The sequence below is a fragment of the Mytilus trossulus genome, chromosome 10 (assembly GCF_036588685.1).
Source record: "Mytilus trossulus isolate FHL-02 chromosome 10, PNRI_Mtr1.1.1.hap1, whole genome shotgun sequence".
NCBI lineage: Eukaryota > Metazoa > Mollusca > Bivalvia > Mytilida > Mytilidae > Mytilus > Mytilus trossulus.
In genome coordinates this window covers 7,294,925-7,311,485 of record NC_086382.1, presented here as the reverse complement: position 1 = coordinate 7,311,485, position 16,561 = coordinate 7,294,925, and the positions used below count along the sequence as shown (strand labels likewise).

Genomic DNA, 16,561 nt, shown 5'->3' with positions numbered 1-16,561 from the left:
GAGTAGTAATTGTTGCAAACTCCATTAGAATATTTTAATTGAAATTAGTTTTGGAATAAGGGAAAGGGGGATGTGATTAAAAAATTCGGTTCAATTTTTCTCATTTGAAATTTCATAAATAAAAAGAAAATGTCTTTAAACATTTTTTTGAGAGGATTAATATTCAACAGCATAGTGAATTGCTCTAAGAGAAAACAAAAATTTTAAGTTCATTTGAATACATTCATTCTGTGTCAGAAACCTATGCTGTGTCAACTATTTAATCACAATCCAAATTTAGAGCGGAATCCAGCTTGAATGTTGTGTCCATACTTGCCCCAACTGTTCAGGGTTCAACCTCTGCGGTCGTATAAAGCTACGCCCTGCGGAGCATCTGGTTGGAAAATGACGCAGTCATTGTTCCATAACTGCCGACCTGAACTTCATTACATTGCTCTGCCTACCGCGCTTGGTTTCGTATTTCCTATTTTCCAAACAAACTGGAATCTGCTTGTGTTATCATTATGCATCATTGTGTAGTATTAAACCAGCCAGGACCCAGTTTACACTGGTTTTTGCTTGTATTCCACTACACTCGAACAAAGTGTTGTAGTTTGACGGGAACCAGTTTTAGAATTTGTAAACTACAAAACGTAATCGGTTATTGTTCATTCCGTTTTGGTGTTTCATACCGACTTATATGGTTTGAATAAGCTTAAGACCATTCAAACATTAATGTGATAGGTATATTAAAGATTGTTTTACAAAAGGATTGAACTGTTTTACTTTCAAAGTCGTACTATAGGGATATCTGTCATATACGGATTTCCACTCTCACCGGTTAATTTCTTCTTTTACACGTGCTTTGGAAACTTCCTGTTTAATCGCAAGTTTTAAAATTGTTTTTGAGTGAATTAAACTTATTTTAACAATCATGAAGCGTTCCAGAATCATTTTAAAGCAGTTTCTTCTTCTCTTTGATGATGGAAAATATGTTTTCTCAAGAAAATACCGCAAACGATCGCAGAGGAATTGAAACGTACAAGTCAAGTCGGCACCTGGTTAAATTGGCATCTAGTCAAATCGGCACCTATTCGACGTCAATTCGGCATCCAATAATATTTGATATAATATTTTCTATTCAATTAATTAATTACTGTTACCAAGTACATAGTGAATATGTTGTTGTGTATTTTGGTAAACCACAAAACGAAAGTGAATATGTAGTGTATAAAGGTAAACAACGAAGCCCTTACCAAAGCTGTTGTTTTAACAATTAGACAATTTGTGTAATTGTAAAAACAAGTCAATTATTAAAATAAAATGGAAAACTATGAGTCCCTTTCAATAAATCAAACTTTCATGCCAAATAATTAGCAAATTTAAGGTGTTTGTTTTTCAGTAAAGTTTAAACAGCATTAAACCAACAATCCTGTAAAATGCTCAACTGGTTAAAATAATGCAGAAAAATACACAATATCTCATGTATTAGTCCAAATAATTATGACGTCTGGCAAGGCTATTTTATTATTTTTCTGGGACGCCTTCCTACGACGTTCAGGTGCCAATTTAACTAGGTGCCAGTTTGACTAGAATTCTTTGACAAATGTTTGAAACTATCTGAGTTTCATTAGACCTTTGATAGCAGAAACAAAAAGATTATTTACTTAATATTTTGTGGGAGAAGGGGGTTCAGACTGTGTGGCATCAGGTCTGTTTGTGCCCAATACATTTTCGCACCCTACACGTTCGCACATTCACACTCTACTCATTCACGCCCAATTTAAATTCAAATTCAAGTTGAATAATTGGAAAATTATGGTTGTTGTTTTAAATTGCTTTGGTGTAAATACTGAATGTATTTATAGCTTGGTATGAGTAAAACATTGAAGATTTTAAAGGAAAAAACACAAAAGATAATTGTTTTTAACAGCTTGGTCCCATTGATCTGAAACAACGAAACAATAAAACATAGAAACCAAAATATAGCAATCCACTAATATAACCAAAACATGATAAAATTTATTCAACACGCAGAAACAAACATAGTCAGAATCTCACTTCATTTTGAAACAAGTCAATGAAACAAGTTATAGCAATACACTAACCAAAACATGATTAAGAGTTATTCAACACAAAATAAAACATTCACAAAATACCATTTTATTTAGAAAGGATTATTATTATTTTTAGCAATACCTTATCCAAAACATAATTAAGATTTATTCAACACAAAAAAAAAATTGCTGTCTCACTTTATTTTGAGACAATGACAACAATTATACTTATAAGAAAACACTTGCTTACATAGTTATTAAACACAAAACCAATTAAGATTGGGTGCGAACATGTAGGGTGTGAAAGTGAAAGGGGTGAAAATGAGTGGGCGCAAACGTGAATGGAAGCGAACAGACTCATATTCAGACTATGTACTAGTGAGAAATATACAAGCCTTTCTACGGTATTTATTTGTACAATTCAGCTAGTCTTGACCTATTCATTTGTCTTAAAAAACCAGCCAGTTGTCACCTTCACTTCACACACACACACATATACGAATATCAATTATATGCTTACGATACATGTTGCATTGTTAAACTAATTAGGGTATGTGAAAATCAAGACTTGCATAAAAACTATCCCAATATTAGAGACAGTGGCGTCATTTTTCTTCAGAGCTTTCAGCTCTTTGATTATCATTGAGAAGCTTAATATTCCTTTTACAACACAATGTAATTAAAACGTTTAGCTGACTTTACAGAGTTATCTCCCTGTAGTGTTAGGTACCACCTTAAGGAAAGACTAATATTTTTTCTGTCTATGAATAAATAACATAAAAAATGTAGTGCACACTGAATAACCCTCGTAGTGGGTTATTTTAAAGTGTGCACGATTTTTTAAGGCTATTTTGAATAGACAGAAAAAATATTACAGTTATTTCTTATAATTTAATTCTAAATTCCATTTTAAACCGGAGTAAACCGTGAAAAAACGTTGATGACGTCACGGTCACATGACTAAATTATTTCTATGATCTGATAAATAAAACAGCTTCAGCCAATCAGAAGACGTCTTATATCCAAAATTAAATTATTGATTCTTATTGTAAGCGGTCAATAGGTCAATTGTATTTTTATACGACCGCAAATTTTGAAAAAATTTTCATCGTATATTGCTATCACGTTGGCGTCGTCGTCGTCGTCGTCGTCGTCCGAATACTTTTAGTTTCGCACTCTAACTTTAGTAAAAGTGAATAAAAATCTATGAAATTTTAACACAAGGTTTATGACCATAAAAGGAAGGCTGGTATTGATTTTGGGAGTTTTGGTCCCAACATTTAAGGAATTAGGGGCCAAAAAGGGCCCAAATAAGCATTTTCTTGGTTTTCGCACTATAACTTTAGTTTAAGTGAATAGAAATCTATGAAATTTTGACACAAGGTTTATGACCACAAAAGAAAGGTTGGGATTGATTTTGGGAGTTTTGGTTTCAACAGTTTAGGAATTAGGGGCCAAAAAAGGGCCCAAATAAGCATTATTCTTGGTTTTCGCACAATAACTTTAGTTAAAGTAAATAGAAATCATTGAAATTTAAACACAATGTTTATGACCACAAAAGGAAGGTTGGTATTGATTTTGGGGGTTTCGGTCCTAACAGTTTAGGAATAAGGGGCCAAAAAGGGACCCAAATAAGCCTTTTTCTTGGTTTTCGCACCATAGCGTTAGTATAAGTAAATAGAAATCTAGGAAATTTAAACACAAGGTTTATGACTATTAAAGGAAGGTTGGTATTGATTTTGGGAGTTTTGGTCCCAACAGTTAAGGAAAAAGGGGCCCAAAGGGTCCAAAATTAAATTTTGTTTGATTTCATCAAAATTGAATAATTGGGGTTCTTTAATATGCCGAATCTAACTGTGTATGTAGATTCTTAATTTTTGGTCCTGTTTTCAAATTGGTCTACATTAAGGTCCAAAGGGTCCAAAATTAAACTTAGTTTGATTTTAACAAAAATTGAAACCTTTGGGTTCTTTGATATGCTGAATCTAAAAATGTACTTAGATTTTTGATTATTGGCCCAGTTTTCAAGTTGGCCCAAATCGAGGTCCAAAATTAAACATTGTTTGATTTCATCAAAAATTGAATAATTGGGGTTCTTTGATATGCCAAATCTAACTGTGTATGTAGATTCTTAATTTTTGGTCCAGTTTTAAAATTGGTCTAAATTAAAGTGCAAAGGGTCCAAAATTAAACTAAGTTTGATTTTAACAAAAATTTAATTCTTGGGCCTCTTTGATATGCTGAATCTAAACATGTACTTAGATTTTTGATTATGGGCCCAGTTTTCAAGTTGGTCCAAATCAGGATCTAAAATTATTATATTAAGTATTGTGCAATAGCAAGTCTTTTCAATTGCACAGTATTGTGCAATGGCAAGAAATATCTAATTTCACAATATTGTGAAATAGCAATTTTTTTTTTAATTAAGAGTTATCTTTCTTTGTCCAGTATAGTAAGCAAGAAATATCTGCAATAATTTTTTTTAATTGGAGTTATCTTTCTTTGTCCAGAATCAACTTAAATCTTTGTTATATACAATATACAATGTATATTCACTTTTTACTACCAACTGATAAATTTGAATAATCTTTACCATTCAGTGATAACAAGCAGTTTTTTTACATCTTAATATTTTATGATGTATTTAAATGAGTAGTAATTGTTGCAAACTCCATTAGAATATTTTAATTGAAATTAGTTTTGGAATAAGGGAAAGGGGGATGTGATTAAAAAATTGGGTTCAATTTTTCTCATTTGAAATTTCATAAATAAAAAGAAAATTTCTTCAAACATAATTTTGAGAGGATTAATATCCAACAGCATAGTGAATTGCTCTAAGAGAAAACAAAAATTTTAAGTTCATTTGAATACATTCATTCTGTGTCAGAAACCTATGCTGTGTCAACTATTTAATCACAATCCAAATTTAGAGCGGAATCCAGCTTGAATATTGTGTCCATACTTGCCCCAACCGTTCAGGGTTCAACCTCTGCGGTCGTATAAAGCTACGCCCTGCGGAGCATCTGGTTATTTTATCAAGGACTATTATAAATTTATTAGGTTTGAAACCCAAATTCTTCAATAAAAAAGTGAAATTGTGTATTGAAATCATTTTGTCTGTTTAACTGCATTTCTGCTCGTTCCTCTTTTCTTTTATTCATTCTGAAAGATTATTCACTTGTTTGATGTTGCTTAAAAATTTGTGTAACTGTGGATTCATTTATTTTTGTGAGTACCAATTTTCGTTGATTGAAGAAACTTGTATTTTCCTGGATATTTGATATTGAGGTTTTTCTTTAAAGTCTGCATACATTGCTATAGAACATTTGTAATTTGTTGAACATGTATCCACAAATTTCATGAAAATTGGTATCCAACAAATAATAATGAATCCAAAGTATATCAAATGAACACAGAACATTTGATTTTTGTCAAAGTCTGACACCAAGGAGCCATATAACAGGATTTTTTTTATGAGTGATGAAGACAAATGTTTTAGTATTGTTTTTTATCTTTAATTTCAGATTACAGCTGGTCCTTATTCGATGTGAGAAATCAGTCCAGTATTTACCTACAACTTGTCAGAAACATTTACCTTTGATTACCTCCCCTAATCACCCACTGGAGGAAGTTTCTAAGAGTAGATTCTACATCAGGGTACCCAAACAGTCATCTCACTATGTGGTAAGTCTAATGTAGAGTTATCTCCCCTAATCATCCTCTTGAGGAAGTTTCTAAGAGTAGATTCTACATCAGGGTACCCAAACAGTCATCACACATTATGTGGTAAGTCTAGTTTAGAGTTATCTCCCCTAATCACCCACTGGAGGAAGTTTCTAAGAGTAGATTCTAGATCAGGGTACCCAAACAGTCATCACATTATGTGGTAAGTCTAATGTAGAGTTATCTCCCCTAATCACCCACTGGAGGAAGTTTCTAAGAGTAGATTCTACATCAGGGTACCCAAACAGTCATCACATTATGTGGTAAGTCTAATGTAGAGTTATCTCCCATAATCACCCACTGGAGGAAGTTTCTAAGAGTAGATTCTACATCAGGGTACCCAAACAGTCTTCACACTATGTGGTTAGTCAAAGGCAATAAAAGTTGGTGAAAAAAATTATCACATAAAAAAAGATATAGTTGCAATATTTTGTAATGTTTAAAAAAAAAGGTTAATCACACTTATTCTTAAAATGCAATATTTGTGAGTTTCAATGTAGTTTAAAGAGAATATGACTATATGACCATATAAGTATCTTGTTTTGCAATCCTTCTCTCTTTTATTTTTAATTGTCTTTTTTTGTACCAGACTGAAACAGTCCGTCTAGTATTTAACATTGCAAAAAGAAATTCATTTAACCGTGGGAAAAAATCACAATGTGTGTGCTCAAGCTACTATACATGTCATTTTAACCAATTCATTTATTACTAAATAATGATTAGGCATATTTAGTGTTAATAATTTTTTTTAATTCACTTACATAATGTGGGATAACATCTCACTGGAAAATCATGAAATATGTTAATACAATAAATTTGCTTTAAATAGGAGGGTCATCTCCCATTTTAAATGTTTCAATTGTTGACATTATGACCTAATCACAAGACTTTTATCTCCTAACTTTTATATTCATAGTTTCAGAGAAGTTAAATTATGATTAAAATGATTAACAGTTCCGTCCTGATTATTGTACAGAAAATTTCTGTGAGACACACAAAAGATTTTAGAGCTTATTTGTGGATTGTTTGATATATTTTATGTTTTTTATACAAAAAAAATAGAGAGATTGTTGAATATTCAAAAGTTTTCAAAGATTATATTATGTTTGATACACTTTATAAGAAATGTTTACACAATTTTTTTTTAACAGATAGTAGGATTAGAGGAGAGTAAGAACAGGAAGGTAGACATCAAATATTACATGATTGAGACCACGCCCTGTACAGCAGACGGCACTGACGATGAACTGGCAGAGGACGTAGGATCGAAATTATATCTTAGAGCTGGCAGACTCTATCCTCTGGACGAATTCTCATTTACACATGGACCATACACAAAGATTTATGGTTAGTTTTACTTATATCAAAAATAACCTTCTAATATCACTATTGACCTTATGATTTCAATAATGACCCTTAGATATCAATGTTGACCTTCAGATATCAATAATGACCTTCTGATATTAATAATAACCTTTTGATATCAATAATGACCTTCTGATATTAAATAATGACCTCAAGATTTCAATAATGACCTTCTGATACTTTCAAATTTTTTCTTTGTATTAAAGGTCTCTTAATCTCTGTATTTTGTTACTAACATGTTCAATTTTCATTCAAATGTCAGAGTTATATTTAAGCAAGTGCTTAACTTCATTATTCACGAGAGTTAATTATTTGCTCTGTTTTTTGAGTTAATTAAGATTATGAAAAGAGGTTAGCTGTTGACATTCTATTCTATTAAGTTGAACTGTTATTTAGGTTTTGTTTTTTTATTCCAGCTGAATCTGAAGAGAGTGATTACGAAATGCAACAAAAGAAAAGAAAGGTACATGTTTTTATCGCTATTTTACAAAATTTCCTTTGATCTTGCAGACTGATAATTTTATCTCAGTGGATTCAAATAATATGAAAATTGAAACTGACATTGTCGACAAAGGTAAAATAATGATAAACAAATTATCATTGGTCATCTCAACTCGTACCGGCTCAAGTGAGAAAATCAATCTTGATAAGATGACCAACGATAATCTATAAATATATTAAACGAGGAGAATTTTGTCAAATTTTGACTCATTTCAGTTATTTTGGTACATACTACTCTAGAATTCTTAAAGAAATAATCAAGCGCTCAATTTATACACCACCAGCAAAAATTAGAATATTTTACGAGAAATAAATAAAAAAAAAACAGATTATGTCTACACAAGCCAAATAGAAAATTTAAACTGTTTAATATACTTTCTTACCTACCTAAAAGCAGCCTACCCAAACAATTTTAAGACATAATTTGTTGCTAATTAAGATTTTTTTTCCTGCTCTAACTTTCATTTCTTGTCTAAAACATGTAACTGACATGTATATGTTTATAGCAACAACAAGAAATCCTGTCTTTCATACCCAACCCTATGATTCATGTGTAGGCAGTATCAAACAATAACTATTTTAAGAATTGCCTAATCAGATATTATGTGACTTAACGCTATATCACATGGTTTAACACCTGCTATGTAATATTTTCTGTTTCAGCTGTTATTGGGTGAATATGAAGGACCTAAGAATAAAAAGATGAAAGGATCTGTGTATATGATACCTGAATTAACATATATTCTATCTAGCTGTGAGGAGAGATTGGCTTTTGTCAATTTAGGTTTAGAGGTAACTTTCTATTGATCAGTTTTGTGTTGAAAGAAAAACAATTGTGTCATATGATGTTTATTTTGAAATTTGAATTTAAATCATCAAATTTTTTGTGAAAATAACTTGAAAAATTGTTATTCTCCTTAATGAATATATCTAAAAGTCAGCTAATACCTTATATTACGGATTACAAATGTGTCGAGGTTTGTGATTGGATAACAACACAGAGATGTCAGTGTATATTCGGCTCAGGGGATATAAACCCTAAGCCGGGAATGTCACAGTATATACCCTGTCTGAGACCTGAATAACATATAATGTTGTTAACTTTAAGGAAAATTATATTAAACACCACACTGGACTTCAGAAAAAAACATTCAATCAATCATTATAAACCACTAAAAGGTTTTATAAATGCATATTTTAAATGCATACAATTATCAATTCCTATACAATAATTTAACTGTTTCATGCAATTATACATAATTAAGCAGTCAAGACGATAAATAGATCCACTGATTTTGATTAATCACTTTAATTTTTTTCCGACAATAACTGTAACGAATTATTTGAGACTTTTGACCAATCAAAATACGGATATTTTGACAAATCACTTAAGAATTTTAACCAACGTGACGCTACTGGTAGCTGAAAAATGAGTATTTTACACTTTATGGTAAAGGGCATTCCTATCCTCCTATATGGTTATGATTGCCAATGAGAGAATCCATCTAGCAGAGTTCAGATAGTAGGGTTGAATGCATGTATAGGTTGCTTCTACAAAGAGCATAGTCAGTTATGTAAGACCTCAACATGACAAAATGAGAAACAATTCAAATGAGAACACTTACAGCCTATTTTATTAGAAGACAATATTTGAAAATAAATATTTAAGGAAACCATCGCAATTATTGAGACTGATTGAGTATATAATTTTATTCTTTGTAAAAGTGATACATATTTATGTTTTAACAGTTTCAGAAGAATGGTGTGGTCCATTCAGGAGTACAAGTGGACTGTGAAGGCACATGTTTTTGCTTATCAATAGCTAGGTTAGTAAACAAATAATTAATAACCTATGATAATTATTGAAATAAGGAGATGGGGTATGATTGGCAATGAGACAACTATCTTCCAAAGTTCAAATGATGTAAGCAATTACAGTCAACCTGGCTTCCTTCAACAATGAGAAAAACTGAAACTGTATCGCTGGCTTTAAAGACCTCGACATGAAAATATGAAACGAATCCATTGAGAAAACTAATGGCCAAATTACTAACAAAACAATTTACAAAAAAAAAATATGACCGACACAAATCAACAACAACAACTCATTTGAAGGCTTCTGATTTCTCTTAAAACAAGTATTGTATAAAAATCTTGACTGATTTTATTTATTTTACCTTTCATATTTTTTTTTGTGTTTTTACAGAAATTACTATTTCGAAGATTAGTAGTTGGAATAAATTTACTGGTAGTTGTCCACAGGATTTAGGGTTAAGCTAATCAAGTTGCCATTGTATTTCAACATCCCTGTAAGGGAAAATATTGTGAATAAACTTTAAAATATCAGTCAGTAACACAAATGTCATAAAGATAAGCTAAAAAATTTGAAAGATAACCAATGCCAAATTTCCTGACTTGGAACAGATGTTAAAAATGGTTGCTGTCAAAAAATGATTAATTTGAAAATATGCACAACCACATGTGACTTTTTTATCCAATCATATTTGAAAACCTTTATTTACAGCATGCCAGATGTTCCTAGTATAATGAAGGAGACAATGGAAGGTCTAAAGAAAGCTTTGTTGTCATTGAAAGTTAGGATTTTATGTAAACCAACAAGATCATGGATTGTTGAGGTTTGTTGGTTAAAATTTGAATGTGAAATAGTTATACTCCTTTGATATTTTAGTTATTTACATATAGATTCCTACACTGCAACAAGTGTGTTACAATATTTATGCCCTCAAGACAGTTAAATTTTATTATTTAAAGCGCATTAGGCTTGCCGAACTTTTTAAATAATTAAAATTAAGCTGTTAAGAGGTGAGAAATATTGTAAAATACGAGTTATAGTGTTAAAATCTGTTGCTCTCAAAACTTTTTTTCTTGTTTTCAAAGATTTTAAAAAATTGTGTCCTTTATATGCTACGTCATTATGACGTCACAATTGGAAAATTCAGAAAAAACAGAAATTTTGATGTCATAATTAAATTTTGACTAATGATTTGCAGTGAACAGATATTTCACTATTGAGGAGAATTTTTTTCTCACACCTGTCAAGAAATGTGAAAAAAGCATAAAAATCAAAGAATTGAATTATTATGCCCCTGTCATAGCAGAGTGGGCATTAAGATTTACACTGTTAGTCTGTATATAAATTGGTATCGATACTCTTACTTAAGATTGCTGTAAACCAAGTGTTATGAATCTTATAAAATATGCTAATAACCCCAATACTCAAATAAAGTTTGAATTTTGGTGTTGCCACTTCTCCTGTTCTGAATTTAAGCCCCTTTATAATGTTTTATTCAAGCATGGCATCCCATCGACCCACATTCCATTTATAAAATTTCTGTTTCATCTAAATCTGGTTGTCTCCCTTCTTTTCTTAGTTTGAACCTCAATATGGCTAAGTCAAAAAAGATGTGCATGCATTTATCAAAGCAATAATTGAATGGTAATAGAATATTAGCCATAGGATTGATTAAATTATCTCCCTTGTATTAGCCAAATCTGGCATTTAACATGAAGTGTGATAAAATGTGATAGAGTAAAGTATCTCCCTCTTAATAACCAATTGTAATTTGGCATTTTAACATGAAGCATAACAAACTAAATTATCTCCCTCATATTTACCAATCAAAATATATCGTGTTAACATGAAGTACATGTATACTGATATGTTTATATTTATCTTTTTTCAGTGTTTGTTTGCCAGATCACCACTTCAGTCATTAAGCAGAAAGGAATCTGGTAAATAAATCTACTGTAAACCAACTTATTTTCGCGAGCGATTTATTTTCGTGACTTTCGCGAGTAGAAAAATAATGCGAATATAAATCGTCGCGAACATGTAAAACTTAGATCTCTCCTTCAAGTAAATAAAAATTAAAAAAAAATAAAATAGCCGCGAAGTGGTCAAGAAAGGGTAGAACGCGAAATAAAGTATCCGCGAAAATAAGTTGGTTTACAGTATTTATAACACAGATTTTTATAGTGTGCAACATCAAATAATGGTAAACCAAGGAGTTATAAGATAACTGAATTTTAAATTTATATTTTTATTCGAGTATCACTGGTGAATCTTTATCTGTTGTACAAAATTTAATTTTGGTGTCTTAATTATATACAGTTATGTACCTATTACTTTTCGTTTCATAGTTATGCAGCAAAAAGGAAATATGAGTTTGTTGTAGAAGGAGATATAATGAGCTAACTACAAATAATATTTCATTCAGAGATTGTTGATCGCAATCTTTGTGGCCAAAGCTAAACAAGAGGTCTTGTAGTTAAGGTCGCTGTATATTGGAAAATATCTTTGAATTGGTATAGTAGATAAACTCATCACAGATACCAGGACTTAATTTTGTATATATACGCCAGGCGCGCGTTTCGTCTACAAAAGACTCATCAGTGACGCTCGAATCCAAAAAAGTTAAAAAAGGCCAAACAAAGTACGAAGTTGAAGAACATTGAGGACAAAAATTCTTAAAGTTTTGCCAAATACAGCTAAGGTAATCTATGCCTGAGGTAGAAAAGCCTTAGTATTTCAAAAAATTCAAAATTTTGTAAGCAATTAATTTATAGATATAACCATATCAATGATAATTCATGACAGCACATAAAGTACTGACTACTAGCAGTTAATAAATCGACAGCAGTACATTTATGAAGATTTTAATAATATGAAGGATGTTCTTTTACAAGAAAGTTTATGTACACTAATTTGATAGTAAAACTTGTCCGTTCAAGAATATAAAACATATTCAACTTTTTATTTAAATTGAAGTTTTAAATGACTTATAAGTTTGCAGGTATTTCTAATTATTTTGTTATTTTACAGGTCCTATCCAAAGAGTGATCTACATGCATGAAATAAGAGCTGAGGATAGCAGTAAGAAGGTGGTAATGATGATATTAGAGGAATGGACTTCAATAGCTAATTTATATAGTCTGGTCAAGGATTTCTCTCTTGTATATAATGGTATGTTAGTTATAATTATACGTTTCAGCCGTTATGGCCTTCTTCATTGGAATGAATTACAACCTTTAAATATACATTTTATTTGTACCAGAAGGCCTTTTGTTTCATTCTTCCATACTTCAGTAGTTGAAAAAATTAAGATGTTTTAAATTGCTGCTGTCAAAAAATATGGGAACATTTTAATATAGTCAACGTCATGCATATATCTGTTTTTTTTACAGACACAAGAACTAAGCTGCATCAGTGTGTCAGTATAGAGTCCTATTCTTATAGAAGATTGTCCATGTTGTATGGCCCAAATAAAACAAATGTGGTAGGTAGATAGTGAAGTGTCAACTTATCTCCCCTAAGTTCTAGGTTATCTCCCTTGTTTTCTAGGTATGTTTGCTATCCCATAATGCTAAGTATCATTTACAAACTTTTGTTAACATTTGCAAATACTACCTATTAGCTACTAAATGGAATTTAATAACTCCACATATATAGTATTAGATAATTGGCACACTGTAACGAATTTATCTTACATTCTATCTGTTTTTATGGATGGGAGAGCAATCAGTAAATTGTAATTTTAACTGAAGTTGGACAATATTTTCTGTTATATGATGCCTGATAAATGACTTCATAAAGAAAGTCACAAACATACAAAAAAATTACAGGAGATTTCTATATGATATAATGTTTTTTAGGTAAACATACAGTGGAGAAGTGATGCAAAGCAGTTCCAGCTTAGTCTGGGCAGTGTTGGTCAGTCACCGACTATAAATCCTCACTTTATCATGCTAACTCAGATACAGCAAGAGCTTAACTGTACACGATCTTTAGCTCAGTTGTCACAGGTAACTTATAGCTAGGCAGTGTTGGTCAGTCACCAACTATAAATCCTCACTTTATCATGCTAACTCAGATACAACAAGAGCTTAACTGTACACGATCTTTAGCTCAGTTGTCACAGGTAACTTATAGCTAGGCAGTGTTGGTCAGTCACCAACTATAAATCCTCACTTTATCATGCTAACTCAGATACAGCAAGAACATAACTGTACAAGATCTTTAGCTCAGTTGTCACATGTAACTTATAGCTAGGCAGTGTTGGTCAGTCACCAACTATAAATCCTCACTTTATCATGCTAACTCAGATACAGCAAGAACTTAACTGTACAAGATCTTTAGCTCAGTTGTCACAGGTAACTTATAGCTAGGCAGTGTTGGTCAGTCACCAACTATAAATCCTCACTTTATCATGCTAACTCAGATACAACAAGAGCTTAACTGTACACGATCTTTAGCTCAGTTGTCACAGGTGACTTATAGCTAGGCAGTGTTGGTCAGTCACCGACTATAAATCCTCACTTTATCATGCTAACTCAGATACAGCAAGATCTTAACTGTACACGATCTTTAGCTCAGTTATCACAGGTAACTTATAGCTAGGCAGTGTTGGTCAGTCACCAACTATAAATCCTCACTTTATCATGCTAACTCAGATACACCAAGAACTTAACTGTACAAGATCTTTAGCTCAGTTATCACAGGTAAAGTACTGCTAGACAGTGTTGGTCAGTTATGAATTTTTGATGAATTGAAAAACTTGACTTACAAGCTAGCCTATACTTAATGTATTTTGTTGAATACTTAAATTTGTAATTCACTTTTACACATCAAAACCACAAAAATGTGTATGCATTATTGAGAAAAGAAAAATGAATTTGCAGAATTCTATGTTATTGGCTTTATGGCCTTTATCTATTAAAATATTGAATTATATGATTTCAGATATACATTTTATTTTAGAACTACCTCATGTTGTTCATTTTCCCTTCATATTTTCATAGTTTGTTTTATTACTTGAGTATAGACAACTTCCTATTTCAAACTCCTGAATGATAACATGTAGTAAACTTATTTTCAAAATTTTAGGTTTTACATGAGACGTGTGGTCCAATGGCCTCTATAAACAAGCTCCCTACAGCTATTGTACATGCAGGTGCATCTGTGAGTATTTGCCTTTAATTTAACTATGCTTAATATCAAACTGTTCCTGAACAAATTGGCAATGCTGATTCAAGCTCTTCCAAATTGATCATGTTGGGGGGATGAGAAGCACTCAAAGTAATATTGTGAATGGTTGCATTTTTGGCAAAACTTTCAATGTCATAAAAATAAAGATGTTAATTTAATGATCATGATTTAAATGTTGGATTGTTTTCAATGCGCAACAGTACCGGTATTTTAAACTAATTTTTGTTAACTTTCTACATTGAATATAATGTCTCTATAGTTTTACATGTAATACTTGTATGTTACAGAATCTGAAGCAGTTATTCCAGAACTTCACTATCATGCCACAGTCAACAACACATGTTAGAATCTCATTCAGACAAGTGTATCCTTTATTTTGAAGTCAATAGACAACTGTCAAGTTTGTTATATTTCTATTAAAAACGTGTGTTTTAATGAACATCATTTGTGCGTATAGGAGCATTGTCACTTCCTTCACGTTAAGCAAGTGGTTGAAAAATATAATGCATGAATTATAAATCAAATTAAATTCCTATAAATGATAATCTGTACTACTGTCATTAGGGAATTGTGATTAAATACATAAGGAACAAACATTATTTCTAGTTTATCCTGCATTATGATGATCACGAAGACACTTGATGAACATTAATAGTCCTATAGATACAGGCGTTCACCTTATCCTGTAAATGATGTCATAAACTGACAAACTTTTCCATTAAAGGACATGGCTCTAAAGTCTAAAGTGGTTTATTGTTTTAAATTTGTACCAACGACTGGTCCTTAACTTCTACAGTTATTGCCCTTTGATTTTTATTGTCTTCAAACATAGTACCTATCGTGGTTAGAATATTACTTCAAAAATTTTGATGAGCCTTTCCAAATTATTTTTTACTGGCATTATCCAATCACCTTTGTGGTATTTAAATACCTATTGCCTTACCAGTTTAAAAAATTGTCAACACAATTTGACCATTTAAATGTACAATAGGTATTGTGAGAGCTCATCAACAGGTGGTCCTTTAACATGTTTAACTAACCAGTAAAAAATCTTCACTATTTCTAAAAGGTAAAATTTAAATGACTGATAGCTAGCTTGCTTTCCTCATGTATCATGACCAATGTCCTGGATAGACTATTCTATTTAATATTAATGTTTAATGCATTGAAAAGCAATCGGGTGTATGCATATTTTCCTTTATTTCCCTGAATAATTAATCTCTCTTTTTTGTCCATTTTTTTTTAAATCTCAATAATAAATGCATGCAATAATTTCTGAATTTACAGTACTCAAATCTTGATGTGGCTACAAGCCAGTTGTAACTGTATATCTATGATTAAATATAATATTCATTGGATAAAAAAATCAGCAAAATAAAAACCTGAAATGTTTTGAACTGTATGTAGTAAATAATATTTAGCACTGACTATGATTAAAAGTAACAATAAAGAAAAGATACTTTTTCATGAAAAAAGCATGTGAGCATGGTAATAATTTATTACAAGCATTGTGTTGTTGTTTATCCTTGACCTAGTCAGTATTTGTATAGATGTACATTTTCGTAGTAACGGAATAGTTGCCCTTAGAGATGGTGCTTTCAGCTTATTTGATAATAGTAAAGTTGTGGATGGTTTCAATCCAGCTCCTATGTTTAAGGTAAGTGTTTTAGTCATCACTGATATCTTTATTAAAAAGTAGGGTTTAAGGTATTCTAGTAAACATAAGTCAAAGTTCAACCATGCAGCAAGAAGTCTTGATGGCAACTACAGTATTATGAAGATAAATGAAATAGTAGAAACTTTAAAGAATTTAATTTTTGTCAGTGTTTTGGTTGACAGCCCGTTAGATTTCTCTTTTGAATTGTTTAACATTGTCTTATCGGGGCCTTTTATAGCTGACTATGCCGTATGGGCTTTGCTCATTGTTGAA

At 31.4% G+C, this 16,561-nt stretch overlaps 1 protein-coding gene across 1 annotated transcript in view; it reads left to right on the top strand.

Annotated features, from left to right (window-relative positions):
• The window catches only part of LOC134686794 (mediator of RNA polymerase II transcription subunit 14-like), a 50,977-nt gene that overhangs the window by 24,959 nt on the left and 9,457 nt on the right, over positions 1-16,561 (top strand). The window contains exons 17-29 of the mRNA XM_063546566.1: positions 5,561-5,720; positions 6,911-7,106; positions 7,541-7,587; positions 8,289-8,417; positions 9,375-9,451; positions 10,150-10,261; positions 11,330-11,378; positions 12,469-12,609; positions 12,831-12,922; positions 13,299-13,448; positions 14,530-14,604; positions 14,919-14,995; positions 16,171-16,288. Of these exons, the coding sequence (XP_063402636.1) occupies positions 5,561-5,720; positions 6,911-7,106; positions 7,541-7,587; positions 8,289-8,417; positions 9,375-9,451; positions 10,150-10,261; positions 11,330-11,378; positions 12,469-12,609; positions 12,831-12,922; positions 13,299-13,448; positions 14,530-14,604; positions 14,919-14,995; positions 16,171-16,288 (1,423 nt within the window). The remainder of the gene's footprint in view (positions 1-5,560; positions 5,721-6,910; positions 7,107-7,540; positions 7,588-8,288; positions 8,418-9,374; positions 9,452-10,149; positions 10,262-11,329; positions 11,379-12,468; positions 12,610-12,830; positions 12,923-13,298; positions 13,449-14,529; positions 14,605-14,918; positions 14,996-16,170; positions 16,289-16,561) is intronic.